Source organism: Fundulus heteroclitus, unplaced genomic scaffold (genome assembly GCF_011125445.2).
Source record: "Fundulus heteroclitus isolate FHET01 unplaced genomic scaffold, MU-UCD_Fhet_4.1 scaffold_220, whole genome shotgun sequence".
Taxonomy (NCBI): domain Eukaryota; kingdom Metazoa; phylum Chordata; class Actinopteri; order Cyprinodontiformes; family Fundulidae; genus Fundulus; species Fundulus heteroclitus.
This window is the reverse complement of record NW_023396632.1, coordinates 24,026-40,191: the sequence shown is the minus strand read 5'-3', so window position 1 is coordinate 40,191 and position 16,166 is coordinate 24,026. Positions and strand designations below refer to the sequence as shown.

Sequence of the window (16,166 nt, the reverse complement as noted above, 5' to 3'; positions counted from 1 at the left end):
TTGATCGTCCCTAATCGGATTACCTGAGTTGAGAGGACACTACGGGAACAGCAGAGGAGGAAAAGCGAGTTCAACCTACCAGCTCTTGGTTTTAATTCTTTCCATGTGTCACAAAAATGCCTCTTTTCATAAACAGGGACCAAATAGCAGCGCATCAGGTGCATCTACTGGAGCACAAACTGAGGGTAAGTGATTATGTGAGGAGCCTGATCAAATTAGAAATAGTACTCTTTTAATCTCCTCAGGCGTTTTGCAATGACATGCTATGTACTTTGTTTTAGAATAAAGAGGAGAGAATACTTGAGCTGGAGACGGAGAACGCTATCCTTCATTTAAGACTTGCTGAGGTAAGAAGATTGTAGTGATGGGGCACCGATTTTCGTTTCTATTACAGAACTATAAACATGCTGGTGATTGCCAAATTAACCACGCCCCCTGAACCTTTTCATATTTTGTCCTATTATGAACACACACCTGATTGTGTTTTGGTTTGGATTTTATGTGGTTAACACAATGCCGCTCATAATGGTGAAGTGGATTGAAAGAGGCTGAATACATGGTTTGCAAAAATAATCAGTAAAAAAAAAAAAAAAACATCTGACATGCATTTGTATTCAGCTCCCTGTGTCAAAATGTTTGACACAACTACCTTTTGCTATAAATACAGCTACTACCGTTTTGAGGTATGTCTTGACCAATGATTCTTTTAAATTGTTATTTTTTTTATGGAGAGTTTCTGCTAACTTCAGGTAATGATTTCTTCAATTGGATTAAGGTCTGAACTTTAACTAGGCCATTATAAAACTGGAGTATCTTTTGTTCTGAACAATTCCTATAGCACTGTTTCTTGGTCGTTGTCCTGCTGTAAAATTAGCCTATTCCCAGGTCTCAAGTCTTTTGCAGGCTCTGGCAAGTTTGTTTCCACTTTTGTCCTGTATTCAGCTCCACCCACCTTCCCATCAGCTATAACCGCCTTCCCTGTCATTGCTAAGGAGTATTATCCCTACAGCATGATGGTGCGATCGCTGTATTAAAACGACGGTGATGCTGTGTTCAGGGTGATGAGCAGTAGGGGATGTCGTGGTTGGTTATTACACTTTTTTATTCTATTTAAATACCAAAGCAATGCTATGCGTTAGCAATCCCATTTCAATGTGTAAATGAAAGCCTATGGTCTGGTCAGATTAGAGGAACATTTTCTTACTCAAGAGAAATCTGTTCAAAATGTCTGCACCGCCAAACACAACTTGTACATTTGTGACAACCGATCCCATCTCGGGGTACGAGGTCAGTTCTGCCGACTAGTTTTCAGCGAGAAAACATTTTGGAAAGAATCCTTCAATTTGCCATGTTTAACAATATATCTCAGTGGAAACAACATCTTATAGAGGCAGCAACAACATCTCATATGTCATGTATTGATAGAAAATATAGGGTAGGCTACGGAACTTGACAAAAATCAGTATAAAAAACTGAATCAATGTGTTGTCAATAGAACAGAAATGGGCCCACTTATATCTCTATTGGTTTATTTACTCACTTTCTGAATCACTGTTTTGACAGATATGCAGTGGTTGTCATGTCTGTGTGCCCACTTGGTAAATGGTAAATGGACTGAACTTATATAGCGCTTTTCCAGTCATGTTGACCACCCAAAGCGCTGTACACTATAGCCACATTCACCCAGTCGCTCTCACTAACGCACACACATTTATACACCGAGACGCAGCTCGGTAGGCAACTTGGGGTTAAGTGCCTTGCCCAGGGGCACATCGACATGTGGCAGGGGGAAGCTGGAATCGAACCCACAACCCTCAGATTGCCAGACGACTACTCAACCCACCAAGCCACTGTCGCCCCTTCTTGCACTGTATGCACTGGAACCATGTCTGGTTGGGGCAGCTGTTTGAGAATGACTCCACACCCCCCAAAAATAGACATTTGTCTTTGTCTGAAGATGACTCTCTCGCTTCCTTATCTTGATTTTGTTTTTTGACACCTTTTGTTTTTTTCTTCTCAGCCAAAACAATTTATTTTCATCCCCTGCTGAGTGGCTGTTATCTTTTCCTCCACTGGGGTATCAGTGAGGATATAACTCATCAGTCTTTCTCTTTTTTTTTGTGATTTCCCTGAGTCCCGCCTTTGGGAATGACCTTAGCTCCTCTTGTGGGGCTCTGCTGCATCCAATGCCAATGGGCGGTTTGAAGAGGAGAGCTCCAGTTGGCTTATTGACAGCCTGTGAGTCAGGGGTGGGGGGAGTATGAGGTGCCCCATCCTGAGTGTCATTTAACATCACTTGACCTGCAAATTGTGGGGAATTTAAATCAGTAGTTGGGTTACATGCAGAATCAATCTATCTGAACCTCATGTTTACAGCAAGAGTAAATGCTGTAGCTACATTTTTGGGGATTGTCTTTAGTTGCTGTTGTCTTTCCAGGATTACTAATCATCCATGCAGATGTAGCAGTGTCGACTTTTCTCTTCAAGGGGCCATAGGCAGACAGATTCAGGGGCGGTGGGAGCAATGGGCCGGGATGGTTGATGTTACGACAACCTGCAATTGTCTGGTTAACAGAGTGTTACAGCAAAACCTAGCACAACAAACACTAACCACCCAGCGTTAAGGCAAGCTGCTCTAAAACACAGCTGACTTATCTGTGTGGGAGAGCTAGGTTTAAATAAGGAGGGCTCTTCACAGATTGGTGGGGCAATCTGGTCAATGTCCAATCCAGATGAGGATGATTGTAACAGGAAGTGGCTGAAGGTAAACCAGGAAGAGACACAGGAGGGCTCCAAGTTCCCACAGTGGTACCAGCTGGCAGAAAGATGCAACTACACCTGCAAACATACAGAAAAGAAAAGCAAAACAGACAAAAGGCCACTGGCCGTAACGGTTGGTAACATAACAACCCCTACAGCCCCTCAGCCGACAGGTGGGAGCTGTGGTTTAGCTCAATTTTCAATTCAATTCAGTTCAATTTTATTTATATAGCGTCAGTTCATGAAACATGTCATCTCAAGGCACTTTCCAAAGTCAAATTCAATCAGATTATACAGAGTGGGTCAGATTATACAGATAGGTCAAAAAAAATTCCTATCTAAGGAAACCCAGTAGATTGCATCAAGTCTTGACAAGCAGCATTCACTCCTCCTGCAGGAGCGTAGAGCCACAGTGAGAGTCGTCTGTATTGTCCATGGCTTTGCAGCAATCCCTCAAACTGAGCAAGCATGAAGCGACAGTGGAGAGGAAAACTCCCCTTTTAACGGGAAGGAAAAACCTCCAGCAGAACCAGGCTCAGTGTGAACAGTCATCTGCCTTGATTGACTGGGGGTTAGAGAAGACAGAGCAGAGACACAGTAAGAGATGGTTGTCAAGGAGCATGAAGCCTGGTCTTTGGTGTGGTTTCTTTGCATACACAAATGACTGCATATTTGTATGCACGTTTCTGTATGCAAGTTTTGGGGACTATTTCTAATGCATCCTACGATACTGAATTGCATTTCCTGAATCCTCAGCTGGACTAAATTTTTTTTTACAGCATCCTGTCAGTGTTAAATATTTAACATGGAACTCTTTTGCTGCATTTCTGATGGATTTGTTCAGCAGTCTCACTGCACCGACTGCCCAGAGCTTTACATCAGCTGATGTCTGTCCATAGCTGATCTTCCTGACAAGTTTCCTACCCATTTTTCTATCTAAAAAAATAAAAAAAGGGAGGACTATATGTATCACGCCTGGCGTGCAGGGATTCTTTACTAGCTGTGCTAGCAAGGTCATGTTGCAGTCTAACAAATAAAAAAATAACAGTTCTCCCTTTGTATATTTAGATGGTGCTAAGTGTCATATATATCAAAAGTTATATACTATTATGTGGAAATTACCTTAAGTCAATACTTTGAATAATCTTGCTACTAAAAAGTGCTTCATAAATAGAGTTGCCTAACCTTAATCCTTTCACCTTGATGTCAATTATCAAACTACTGAAATGAAACTGTATTTAAACACAAACATCCATTACTGGTTTTCCACCACACATGATGTCTTAGATTTAGGCCAAAAAGTGACATTTTATTCTCATCTGACCAGTGCACCTTCTTCCACATTCAGTTCAACTCAAAAAGGTTTCATAAATCCTAAAAGGGAAACTAAATGTTGTAGTAACTAAAATTACGTCTTCTTTTGTGTCCCCTTGTGCTGATATACAAACAGGAGTTTTGTATGGCTTCCTGTCAGAAATGCCTGTGAACTTGATGATCTTTTATAAAGGCCAAACTCTCTCACCTGAGCCGTGGATCTCCGAGGCTCATCCAGAGACACCATGAGCTTCTTGGCTGCTTGTGATTAATCCACTGCATGGCCAACCTATCGGTTTAGATGGACCACTGTGTCTTAGCAGGCCTGCGGTTGGGCCATATAATTAGTTTGAGGATAGATTAACCAGTGCTCTGTGGGAACTACCCAAATTGCTTTAGAAGTTGTAGTTTGCAACCAAAATACACAAAGGTAGATTCTATATTATTATTATTATTATTATTATTATTATTATTATTATTATTATTATCATATTACTACTACTACTACAAGGCAAAGGAAATTGGTTGCTTTAGATTTTAGTTTTGGCATATCAGAGTAAAAAGGAGATGAAAGAATGGCATACCACGCTTTTCTTATTTGCAGAAACTGTTAAAGAACATGTGTCTGAATTAGACTACATGTGTGCATAGATTTGATTTTTACCTTCTGACTCTATAATGAATGAGTACAATGAAGAATAAACTTTTATTCTGTGTTTTTCAGTGTGCAGGGAGGCTCCGTCGAGAGCATGAAGAAGACCGAAAGGCAGTAGACCATCATCAGCTCCAGAGGAAAATATTCCAATCCTCTCTTGTCAAGCTCCACACTCAGGTCCAGGTATGTGAATTATATATTATTAATTAAATGCGCAGGCATATTTACACCGACAAAGAACCCATAGAAGTGATTGGGCCGGTGTGTCTTCATGGCAGGCTGTCAAGCAGGCCCTGAGTGAGGTTTTTGCGGTTTACGTGAGCTTTGCCTCTGAACTGGAGGAGCAGAGCAAGCAGCTGCTGCAGAAAGTCAAGAAAGCCAACTCCTGCCTGAATGATCCCAACGGAGAGGAACTACACCGTGAGTATGGGCATGTGTGCATGATGCAGTGAGCCGGAACAAGTAGGAGGTAATCTGAGAAACAACATCCTAAGATAGCCTGCTGACGTTCTCGCCTTTAAGGCAAGGCTTTAGGTGTCTGTAATTAAAGGAACAGAAACTTGTTCAGAACATTTGTTACAGTGAGTCTAACGCCGCAAAAACACCACAAAGAGAAGAAAAGCGTCTCAAGAAAAAGCACGCGGCATACAGAAGACACTTCATCCGACATTGAAAGGCCCAAATATACCATCAACAGACCTGCAAAACGGACAATAGTCCAAAAAGGCCATGATTCTTAGCATTATTTACAAATATCAGGACAAACCCTTCTCTCCCTTCCTACTTCTGAAGTGATTTACAGACTCTGCTCCCTGAATCACATTAGGATGATCCTCTTGCTTGATCCCCCCCACTTTGCTTTGTCTCGGGCTGCTCTTTACAGTGTAGCCAATCAGCTGATTGAACGGCTCTTGGATGATTGGTGGAAAATGATCTTGTCACCTAATCGGACCTAGATAAGCCTTTTCACATGGCGCACAGATCATCCTGCAGGCTTCAAAATGTCTTTCCCTGCCTGATCTCACACTGCTGGCAGCTGGTGGGAGCCAAAGGGAGAGACTTCAGGACTGTGTAATTGACTTAGAGGTTATCTACTATGTTTGTTTTTCAATGCTGTTATTTCTCATTTATTAGCTTTGGTTTAGTTTAGTTACATCGTATGGGGTTAGGCTGGTAAAAAATAATGGATTGTTTAAAATGTACAATTAAACCACTAATAAGGATACAAGTAGGATGAAAATAAAAGTACAGAAACATCCATGTTTCCTTATCTTTTTCGCAAATTACATTATGCTATATTGCTTGATCCCTGCTATGGCATTTCGATCTTGAGTATTTTAATTGATATCTGTAGGCGAAATACAATACTGGGTAAAAGCTTAATTTTCTGATTGAATGTGTTTTAAATGTGCACATTCGAATACTGTGACATGCTGCTCACCTTAGCTGCTTTTGTGCTCCGGGGTCAAAACCTTCAGCAAAACATCAGGGTTAATACAGTAAAAACACTTAATTCAAAGGGATTTATTTACTTCATTTTATTTTCCTCCACGTAAATCAGATTTACATGGAGGAATAAACTATATATTGATACGATCCTGCTGCAGTTCATAATTCCAGGAAAGTAAGACATAAATAAATAATAATAAAGACATAAAAGATAAGTGAAATGAAATATGTTTGCCACATTAACACAGGAAAATTATTAAGAAATGAAATCATTTAAACATTGATTACAATTTATGTCACTTATTACAGATTAGATTATGCAAATCTAATGTTTTCATGATTTTTGTTCAGTCTGTTCCCACAGTAATAATTTTATCGAAAATGTATTTTTATTCTTCATATGGCACATTTGTTCCTCCAAAGCCTGAGGCACATAAGTCTTAAACTGTGCTGCCAACAATTTCTCTGATTTTAAACAATGATTAAAAACAACGTCACTGGCTGTTAATTTTCTTTGCTTTGCTTTTTTTTTTTTCAACTTTAACGTTTAATGCCAAGATTTGCAGGCTCGTGTCGCAGCTCTGGAGCGCTCCCTGGAGGAAGAAAGGGAGAGGTGCAGGGAAGAGAAGCAGAAGAGAAAAGAAATACACAATGCTTTAGTGGTGAGGAGCGCGTCGGTGGAGACAAAACAAATGATGTTTTCTGAAATAAAGTTAAACCTGTCGTTGCATATTTTGCCCTGTATTCATCTGCAGGAAGTGAGAGGAAACATCAGAGTTCACTGCAGGGTGCGTCCAGTTCTACATTTTGACCACGTCCAGACTTCCAACTGCGGGTCAGGGTTGGTTTAGCATGATTGGATCATTTTGAGAAAACATTATCTGACACATTTGTGGAGGAAAGTTTTTTTACATGTTTCTTTCAGGTCTGCTTCACCAGACTTAGTCGTTCATGCAATTAGTGATGTGAGTTATTCAGTCGATCAAAACAGTTTTTTTTTTATCCACTAACTGCTGCCTCAGTACTCACCTTTCAGTTTTCTTTAAAATGTTTTTGAAGGACGCGGTGATGGTGAATTGCCTGAGAACTGGGATGCCAGTGCAGCAAAAGATGTTTGAGTTTGAGAGGTAAAATAAATGGCCAGTGTAACAATAATGTGTTGTGTTAATTTTGGCAGTTGCTGGTGAAGATTCTGTCATCCAGGTTATAATCAATCAAATTTTGATGATCAATTTTATTTTTTTGAACCTTTTTTTCCCCCAGGTAGTCATTTTGTAGTCATTTTGTTTTTTCTCTCAGGGTGCACGGCCCAGAGGACTCCCAGGAAGCTGTATTTGAGGAAGTCAAGTCCCTCCTTACGTCTCTGCTAGACGGGTGAGTGGGAAGAGACTGGAGGAGCACTGTATCCGAGATCCGTTGATTTAAATATCATTTGGCTGACAGATTTGAGTGTTAATCAAATGTTATCTCTCTCCATGCCCTGCAGCTATAATGTGTGCATCATGGCATACGGACAGACAGGAAGCGGCAAAACTCACACCATGATGGGATCTCAGTCTCTGGAGGCAAAATCCGACACGCTGCAGGAATCTCAGGAGGGCATCATCCCCAAAGCTGCTGCTGAGCTCTTCCGGTACGAAACGGATGGCTCTGAAATGTAATCAATGAATTCCGAGCTGAGGAACAGTTGCTGCACAAAAGCTATAAGACACCTCTCAGTACTTTATAGCCCGACTTTCCTGTAATGTATTAGATTATCCCAGTGCAAATCCTCAGGGAAACGGGTCGCACACGGAGGCCCATCCTCCTAGGCACATTCTAAGTCAGATGCTAATCATTCACCCACCCGTCTCTGTCCTGTGTCGTTAGAAGCTATTGCTTGGTGTGAGTGGAGTACTTGGTCACCTGAATCATGATTATACTGTTTATGTAATCTCTTTGGGATGTGTTGGAGGACCGAGCTGTAAAAACTGGGGAGTCGTTACCCCTCTCTGTTCAAAGTGAAAGTCCGGCTACCTCCGATTTGAGCCTGGTTGCTGTTTTAGATTATGTGACAAGGTTTTTCAAAGAAAGAAAGAAAACTATCCCTCTTGTCAGAGAATGACCAGGTATTGGACTGAATTCACGTTGAAAGAGTCGCTCACATCTAAAAGACAACAAGAAAAAAAAAAGGGGCGACTGTGTACAAATTTGCCCATCCCTTACATTCTGTAAATTGGCTTAAAGTGTAATTTACCCGGATGTGAAGGCGTAGTTTGAGAAATGGCACCAAAGTGGGCGCTTCCAAGAGACATGGATGAGCGGTAAGAGTTTTAAGCAGAGCTCGTTGCTGCAGCGGTCAGGATGAGGGAAAGGGGCCTGTTGAATAATTTAGTGACCAGAGTAATGTCTAGTGGTTTTAGCCACATAACTGTCGTTTTAAATGGAGGATTTTTAATCCCTCAAACACAGAGCTGTGGTGACAAAAGCATGTACTGTTGAATCCTGTAAGGAAATTCAACTACAATAGCCACCATTTAACCCTAGGAGTGCAGCACTAACACTAGCACTAACAAATATTGCAGAACTTAACAAGTCCACAAAGAAATGTAAATGTAAAAAAAATGCCCAGTGACATTAAAGTTGCATTGTTAGGTCCAGTTTATACAGTTTAACCGCAGAAAAGTTGATATTGGGTTGAGTTTCACTTTAGGTGCAGGACTGACTGGTCTTAAAACACCTCAGCTGGAGTAGCTAGTGGTGCATTCGCAAAGATTCTCATAGGCCAAAGCTGCTTTTCATCATTTAGGTTGAATGGAAATATTTTTGTATGATTTGAATTTTGATGAAGACGAAGTACAGGGGGGATCTGCGTTGAAAGCTAGCTTTATAAAGAGCAGGGTAGGGATGTCGTTAAAGGTAGAATTTAATTTGTCTTCCAGATTCTAATGGCAGATATGTTTGCACAGAAATTCTCCAGTCAAATATTCTGCTTTTAAAATCACAATTTTGCACTTTTTTAAAATTCAGACTACATCCATTATGATTATGAAAACCTAATTAAATACGAGAAGAAGACCTATTGTGTCTGGACGTATTTAGTGCAATCCTGCAAAATTGTTACAAAAAATAAAGCAGATAGCTCTGCTTTGGTATTTCCCTCCTAAATACCACTGACTTTTTTTCTGTTGCGTCTTGGTTTGCATTGCCATGTTTGTTTGACTGATCCCTTGGAACACCAAGGCTGATTTCTGAGAAACCAGCAGAGAGTCACACAGTGGAGGTATCGGTGATGGAGGTGTATAATAACGAGGTGTATGACCTGCTCGCCCGAGACGAGCGGGGAAACGCTGTCGGCCAGCGACGGGATGTCATCACCACCTCGTCTGGGGCCAGCCAGGTCCCCAACCTCACATATGAGTGAGTACGGCCAGATCTGAGGAGACTGTGGGGGATTATTTAGAGATAATGGCTCCCTTTGGTTTAACAATCTGCAGAAGCGGCTCCTGTAAAGCTTTAATTTTTGACAACAGCTTTTTGAATCAAGGAACATTTTATTTGGGGGAAAAAAAAGATGTTTGGGTGTCCTGATCTAACAACGAATAATTATTCAGGATTTCCCCATCATATTCTAAAAAAATTAAATGAGAAATGTTGTTACCTAAGGAGGATGAAAGTTGAATAACCAAAATTCTTGCAGTTTTGTTCCCACCTATGGCAGTTTTTGCTCTGGGTCTAGGTTGATCTGTAGGCAGAGCCCCAGGGCACGCACATGAACACTGTCAGTTGTGCCCTGTTCAAGTTTTCTGTGCCTGTGCAGTAAAATGCTTTGTGCACTACTGCACTGCATAGTATCCTGCCCCAGAGTCTATTTCTCATTTTGATTGGTTGAGGGTTAGCCAAACGCCACTGGTTCCTGCTTGAGCTGTTAAGAAGAAATTGTTGTAAATGTTATAGCTTATTATAGTAAGTTACATCAACAGAGAAATAATTAGGATCCACTTCTATGTTCTGCCATCACATTTTCTACACAAACATGATGGTTCAGAAATACTGTTTATGATCTGATCAAGTTATCCAAACGAGGTCTTCCGCTATCAGAAAAGGCCACATATAAATTGGAAGAATTTATTTTTTTTTTGTGCTTTTTTTCTGGATCTTATCCATTTAAAGACAATTACAATATTGTCATTGTTTGAAATCACTAAGTTTGGCTGACATTAACTTTAAGTATTGCAGTTAAGTCTAAAAGGGTCCAGGTTAGGCTTAAGAACAGCTGCTAGCTTTCACTTTTTGGTTCTTTTTACAGGCCTGTGCAAAATGCGTCTGAGATCATGAAGATTCTGGGTGGAGTGCTGAAGCTCCGGGCTCAGTGTCCGACACTCATCCATGCCGACTCGTCTCGCTCTCACCTCGTCGTCTCTCTCACTATTTCCACCAAGAGCCCCAATGCACTGGCCCTGGGTGAGAAACAGTTGCGCAGTGCCTTGCAACAGTATTTGTAAATTTGTAAAATTTTTTGTTTGTGAGACCACTTTAGTGAACAAACAGCCTCATAAAGATCATTACCCATGCAAAGCAGGTCAGGGATTTAAAAGGTGTGAAGCAGCCTTAGAGCTCTAACAGCAACATCTTTAGTTGTACGGATTGAAAGGATTAAATTAGCCCAGTCCTAAACCCACTTTAAAATCTCTAGCTTAAGATCAGTCAAACTGTGTGAAAAGCATTTGTTTATTTTCAAATCTTGCCAGTTTATAGCAAAGAATGGACATCTACCTCAAAAGGACTTGCAGCTGTAAAGGGAACAAAATATAATTTGACAAATTATTGACTCAGGAGGCCTGAATACAATTTTTATATATATATATATATATATATATATATATATATATATATATATATATATATATATATATATATATGGTATTAATACTTTAGCCTGTGTAGCACTGCAGCAATCCCTGCATTCATCCGTCCTGTGTCCAGTCCGCAGGCTACAGAGAGCCAAAAAGGACATGCAGAGCTCCACCTGTAAGCAGTGGTGGAGTCCACGCTGCCGCCGTGCAAACCCTCCTGCCCGGCACTCCGCTGATGAACTGACTGTGAGCCCGGCCTCCTCTCCATGTCCCTCTCCTTCATTCTCCCCGTGCCTGTCCCCCCGAAACAGCATCTCGGCGACTCATTTCCGGACAAAGCTGCAGCTGGTGGACCTGGCAGGGAGCGAATGTGTCGGTAGGTTCTCAGTCGTGCTCTTTGAATTTGCAGGCTCCCGGGAATGGCAAAATATGGCTTCGGGGTTTTGAAAACCTTTTTGTTTAACCATAAATATCTTTGGCTGAGAGAAAATCCTGAGCACGGTCTAACTTTTAGACGCACGTGTGGTTCAGGTATGACTGGAGTGTCAGGGGCAGCTCTGTGGGAGGTGTCGTGCATTAACCGGAGTCTCTCGGCTCTTTCGGATGTCCTGGGAGCTCTGGCTGAACAGAGGCCCCACGTCCCCTACAGGAACAGCAAACTCACCCATCTGCTGCAGGATGCCATAGGTGAGACACACACACACATTTCATTTGTCCTCTTTTAGATGCTATGAGTCTATGAGGAGGAGAAAGTTGGATTGTTAGACTGGGAATTTAGGGACATTTATCCAAATCAATAACCCTTTATCTGGCTCGTAGATAATACAAGAATACAACAACTATAGATGGACCAACCAGATTAAAGATAGTGGCTTTAGTACTTTTCAATAATAGTTCTTTAGTGAATTAATGCTGTAGTAGTATCTAGTTCTATATGAAAACTATAAAATATAAGTGGATACATCTGAGTTTGAGGAAATCCATATAGGTCAGGACTAGGCTTGTATCGGAGCTCCTGTAAGACAAAGGTCTGAAAAAGGTTTGAAAATTCTTTTGTTAATCATCCATCCATCCACAGATAATTTTGTATACAAATTCTGACTTTGATAGAAATATCTGCAGCAAATCCAAACTAAATCATTTAATATTCTGAAATAATTTGGACATTAAAAGATCATTAAAAGGTCGTGGAGCCCTGATGTAAGACGTTTGCAATTATTCTGAAAAAAAAATATTTTTTTGTTTTTGCAGCTATATGTGGGACAGTAGCTTGAGAACTTTAAAAACTGCAAAAAACAAACAAACTGATAATGAACCAATGAAACATCTGTAGTTGGACATTAAGCTCCACCATCAATAGTATAAAAAGTTCCTTTAGGACATCAAACGTCTCTCCATAATTTGGTATTTATTTCTTGGTTTAGGTCCGGCAATAGCAGAGGGGCAAATGTGACAATGAAGATCAAAGCTCAACACTTTTTTTTAAAAATTATTATTCTGGCAGGCTTTTAATGTGTAAAACTGTGGTGGCACTCCTGGTTTTATCCAGTTTGTTTTATGTTTTATATTTTCTTTTACCTCCCTGTGTGTGTTTGTTACTATTTACTGATTTTGTTAAGCACATTGGTCATCATGGTAGATGTGGAAGGTGATATAAAAATAATTGATTTATTGTCAGGTTACAACAGTTTTGATTTTTTTTAAGTTAGTTGAATTTTAAATTTGACAACGGAAGAGAAGCAGAGCAGTAAAAAAAAAAAAAAAAAAAAAAAAAAAAAAAAAAAACAACTACACGCTAAAAACTGTAAAGACAACTAAACTTAACAGAACTAAAAACAATCACCTGTCGTTTCCCGATTTTGTCCACTAGGGGGCGATGCCAAACTGCTGGTGATGCTGTGTGTCTCTCCCACGCAGCGCTTCATCACAGAGTCTCTACAGTCGCTCGCCTTTGGCACAAGAGCCCGCCAAGTCCAGAAGGAGAGACCCCAAAGGAGAACGAACGCACTAAAAGTGAAATGATGAGGCAGAGGAGGATTTATCTCTGCAGATGCCCTACCCTTATGCAGTCTGGCAGCCATGTGCACAGGCAATTTTGGGGGAAGATACTCAAGCCAAAAAATAAATAAAAAATCACCAAACTTAGTCATAAAATGGGGAACACACAAAACAAAGTAGGATATACTGAATCTGTAATTTATTTGGATTTATCTTTAAACCAATCAATACATGTTTAATAAATTAGGGAAACTCAAATAATCAAGGGACAGAGGAGAGTGGGAGCAGAACAAAACTCTAACCAGAACAAAACTAACCAATCACTGCTCTTTGGTCCGAAGAGCAGTGATTGGACAGAGTTTTTACAGGCCTGCAGCTCTCACAGAGATAAAAAAAAAAATGTATTCATCTTTTTCTGAATACATAATTTATTGACTACGTTCTGGATGGAATGACTATTTTACCCAGTATAATAAAAAAGGGTTTCTGAACAGGATTACCAACCATTTAAAGCAGCACAGTGAAACTGTAATCCTACACAACAGAACCAAAAATATGTCTGATTAGGTAAGGGTCATATGTTTTGTTTTGTTGTTACTCAGACTGTCGTAACCTAGAATGGTTCATGTGACCTAGAGCAAACATTCAGCAACGGATCTGACGCTCTGAAGTAACAGGGTAGTTTTTGAGAAGGGCAACCAGAACTGAGCATTAAGTGCTATATTGACCTGAAAAATCATTTAATATATCTCAAAGCTAATATTTGGGTCAAAACGTACATGGCACTGCTTTAAATCTTATCAAACTCTGCTCTAAATAAAAAAAAATAAAGCATCCAATAGTCTTTGAAATTACATTTACAAAAGAGGCAAGACAGTAGTTATTAAAAATGACCCTAATGTTTTGCTAATAAAATCCAATAGACAGCCATGTAACATTTCCCTACTTATTATTTTGTGTGATGCACCATCTTAGAGCATTATTATACATACATTGGTTTGTAACAATAATTACCAAGTAAATTGATACCTCAACTGTTGAAGTACAGATTAAGTATAAATGCTTGCGTAGAAAGAACTCCTAAAGGTGACTTTTACTAATGTAATGCATTTTGCCCAGGACGCTGTTATTAAATTGTGTTCTATGTTGGTTTCTAATTTCAACACATTGGTGTTTACATTCTCCTGCAAAATGATTGTGGTCATGCATTCCCCCACCCCCTTTGGGTTTTCAAATAAAAATAATTAAGATCTTAATTAAAAACAAAACAAGTGAACTGTTTTAATTTGTAAAGCAATCTTTAATTTCTCTGCCTTGCTGTCTGTCTGTGACAGCTTGTCTGTATCCCTCACTCTCTCTGTCTTCATTAAACCTGACAAACGTCAGTAAACAGTTGGACAAGGCTTTGAAATCATGGATTTCATGAGTACAAAAACATGTAGGCTATGTGTCCCGCATGGATGCTCTTTGTATGAAAAGGCAAGCGTTTTCAGCAGGGGTGACGTCTAAAGGCAAGGCAAGTTTATTTATAAAGGCACTTTTCAGTCTAGAGGCCCTCCCCATCCCACTCCACTCTGTTTTTCTCCTCTTTTTTTTATTTTTATTTTTTAAAGGAAGTGTCGGGCTAGAAGCCAGGTAATGTTTTCAGTGCCACTATAATGTAAAGTACTGAGGTAAATCTTGCACTGAACAGTGTTGGTTGATTCCACAAAGATGGACATCACCCTATTTGTCTAAAGCTGCGGCTCAGAAGAGTGGATAGGAGGAGAAAGGAGCAAGGGGTGAGCTTGTGCACAGCGTGGCTCAGGCATGTGCAGAATTCTCACAAGAACTCAAATCAATGTCCGTCAAATGTTTTTTATGTATTGATGAATAAAGAAAAAAACTGGCTCTAACAGAAAAGACAACAGGGCAAGAGCTAGGGGTCTATCTGAGCACGGGCCTGCCGTATGGAGAAACTAACAAAAAGATAAAGGGTAGGAGATGCGTACCTATAGTTTTTGTTTCAAACAAAATCCACATTCACAGCCTTGAAACAGTATTTGAACTCAAACTCGAAAGATGAAACGTTTTAGCAGCGTTTTAGCAGTTTTAGCAGCTAAATTGTAAAATATTTTAACTTGTGCAATAATTTTGTCCCCCCCAACCCCCCCAAAAAGTCCCCATCTGCATCAAACACCTTTGATGGGAGGCAAAATTATTCTTGAATTGTAGTTCAAGAATGAGGCTAAATCTGTTAATGTTAATATTACTCATTTTATTATGAATAGAATAATTGTATGTTGCACTTTGATTCGTCTCATTGTCTGTTTTTAGAAAATCTCACCTTTTTTAACTGGCATCGTATCAGCATCCTCAAAATTGAGATATTCTCACAATGGATCAAACAGCTAATATAAGCAGTCCCAAAGTTGACAAGTGGAGATGTGAGACGTCACATAGTGATGAGTAACAGGATTCTGGGAAAAGACAAAAAAAAAAAGAAAAGAAAGAAGGATGGTAGCACAAATCACAGAATATTTTAACTGAAATTGTTAGAAACATTGTGTTTAGATAAGGGGTGAAAAACACCCACGGTAGATGTGAAAAAATGAGCAGTGAGAATCACAAGACAATGGATGAGCGTCACAGCACGTTGAGCTGAGACCTTCCTATTTTAACGCTGCATCTTTACTTTTGGCAGACCCCTCACGTGTTATCACCGGTGGGCCACATGTACATCCTTTGCAGAACCTACAAGGTTCTAACTTTTGGAATATAGACAGAACTAAATTCCCTTTTATTCATAAAAATGGAAGAGATGGCTGCAGTACTATGTTCAGGTAAGGCAGATTTGTGGTAAATCGTGAAAAATTGGGAAATGGCTACAAATAATAGCTACTTGTCCAAAAATGAACGGTCTGTCCTCAGACTTGCTCGGAGGCTACCGTCTGATCCTGCTCACATCCTCAACTCACAATACGAGCCGATTCCATCTGGCAATCGGTTTAGAATCCCTGCTTGTAGACTCGACAGATTTAAAAACTCGTTTGTCCCTTCATCAATCAGATTGTTAAATAAAGCAGGCATATAGTAACTTCTCATGCTTCTGATGCTCTGGTCTGATTTGCTGGATCACCTGTGTCAATCTGTCGATGTTCTTTTATGGATCAGCT

At 40.1% G+C, this 16,166-nt stretch overlaps 1 protein-coding gene across 2 annotated transcripts; it reads left to right on the top strand.

The window, feature by feature from the left end:
• Positions 1-9: 9 nt before the first annotated feature.
• Positions 10-13,276, top strand: LOC105929574 (kinesin-like protein KIF25). Of its 2 annotated transcripts, none has more exons than XM_036129813.1 (15): positions 10-185; positions 282-347; positions 4,799-4,912; positions 5,008-5,149; positions 6,737-6,840; positions 6,934-7,013; positions 7,104-7,143; positions 7,238-7,305; positions 7,478-7,552; positions 7,665-7,811; positions 9,401-9,577; positions 10,467-10,621; positions 11,144-11,389; positions 11,545-11,700; positions 12,884-13,276. In XM_036129813.1, exons 1-15 carry the CDS (start codon positions 117-119, stop codon positions 13,033-13,035), a joined length of 1,791 nt encoding a protein of 596 aa, XP_035985706.1. In that variant the 5' UTR covers positions 10-116; the 3' UTR covers positions 13,036-13,276. The 2 variants fall into 2 exon arrangements, with proteins under 2 accessions (XP_035985706.1, XP_035985705.1); XM_036129812.1 differs by having other exon boundaries at positions 6,934-7,019.
• The last annotated feature ends 2,890 nt before the right edge of the window (positions 13,277-16,166 follow it).

What these genes read in the sequence shown, in the direction of transcription:
- LOC105929574 (XM_036129812.1), top strand. Translation starts at nt 117, where the DNA reads ATGCCTCTTTTCATAAACAGGGACCAAATAGCAGCGCATCAGGTGCAT. An exon ending in AGCTCCACACTCAGGTCCAG is followed by an intron (nt 4,913 to 5,007) that starts GTATGTGAATTA and finishes TCTTCATGGCAG; the next exon opens with GCTGTCAAGCAGGCCCTGAG. An exon ending in GCTGCTGCTGAGCTCTTCCG is followed by an intron (nt 7,812 to 9,400) that starts GTACGAAACGGA and finishes TGGAACACCAAG; the next exon opens with GCTGATTTCTGAGAAACCAG.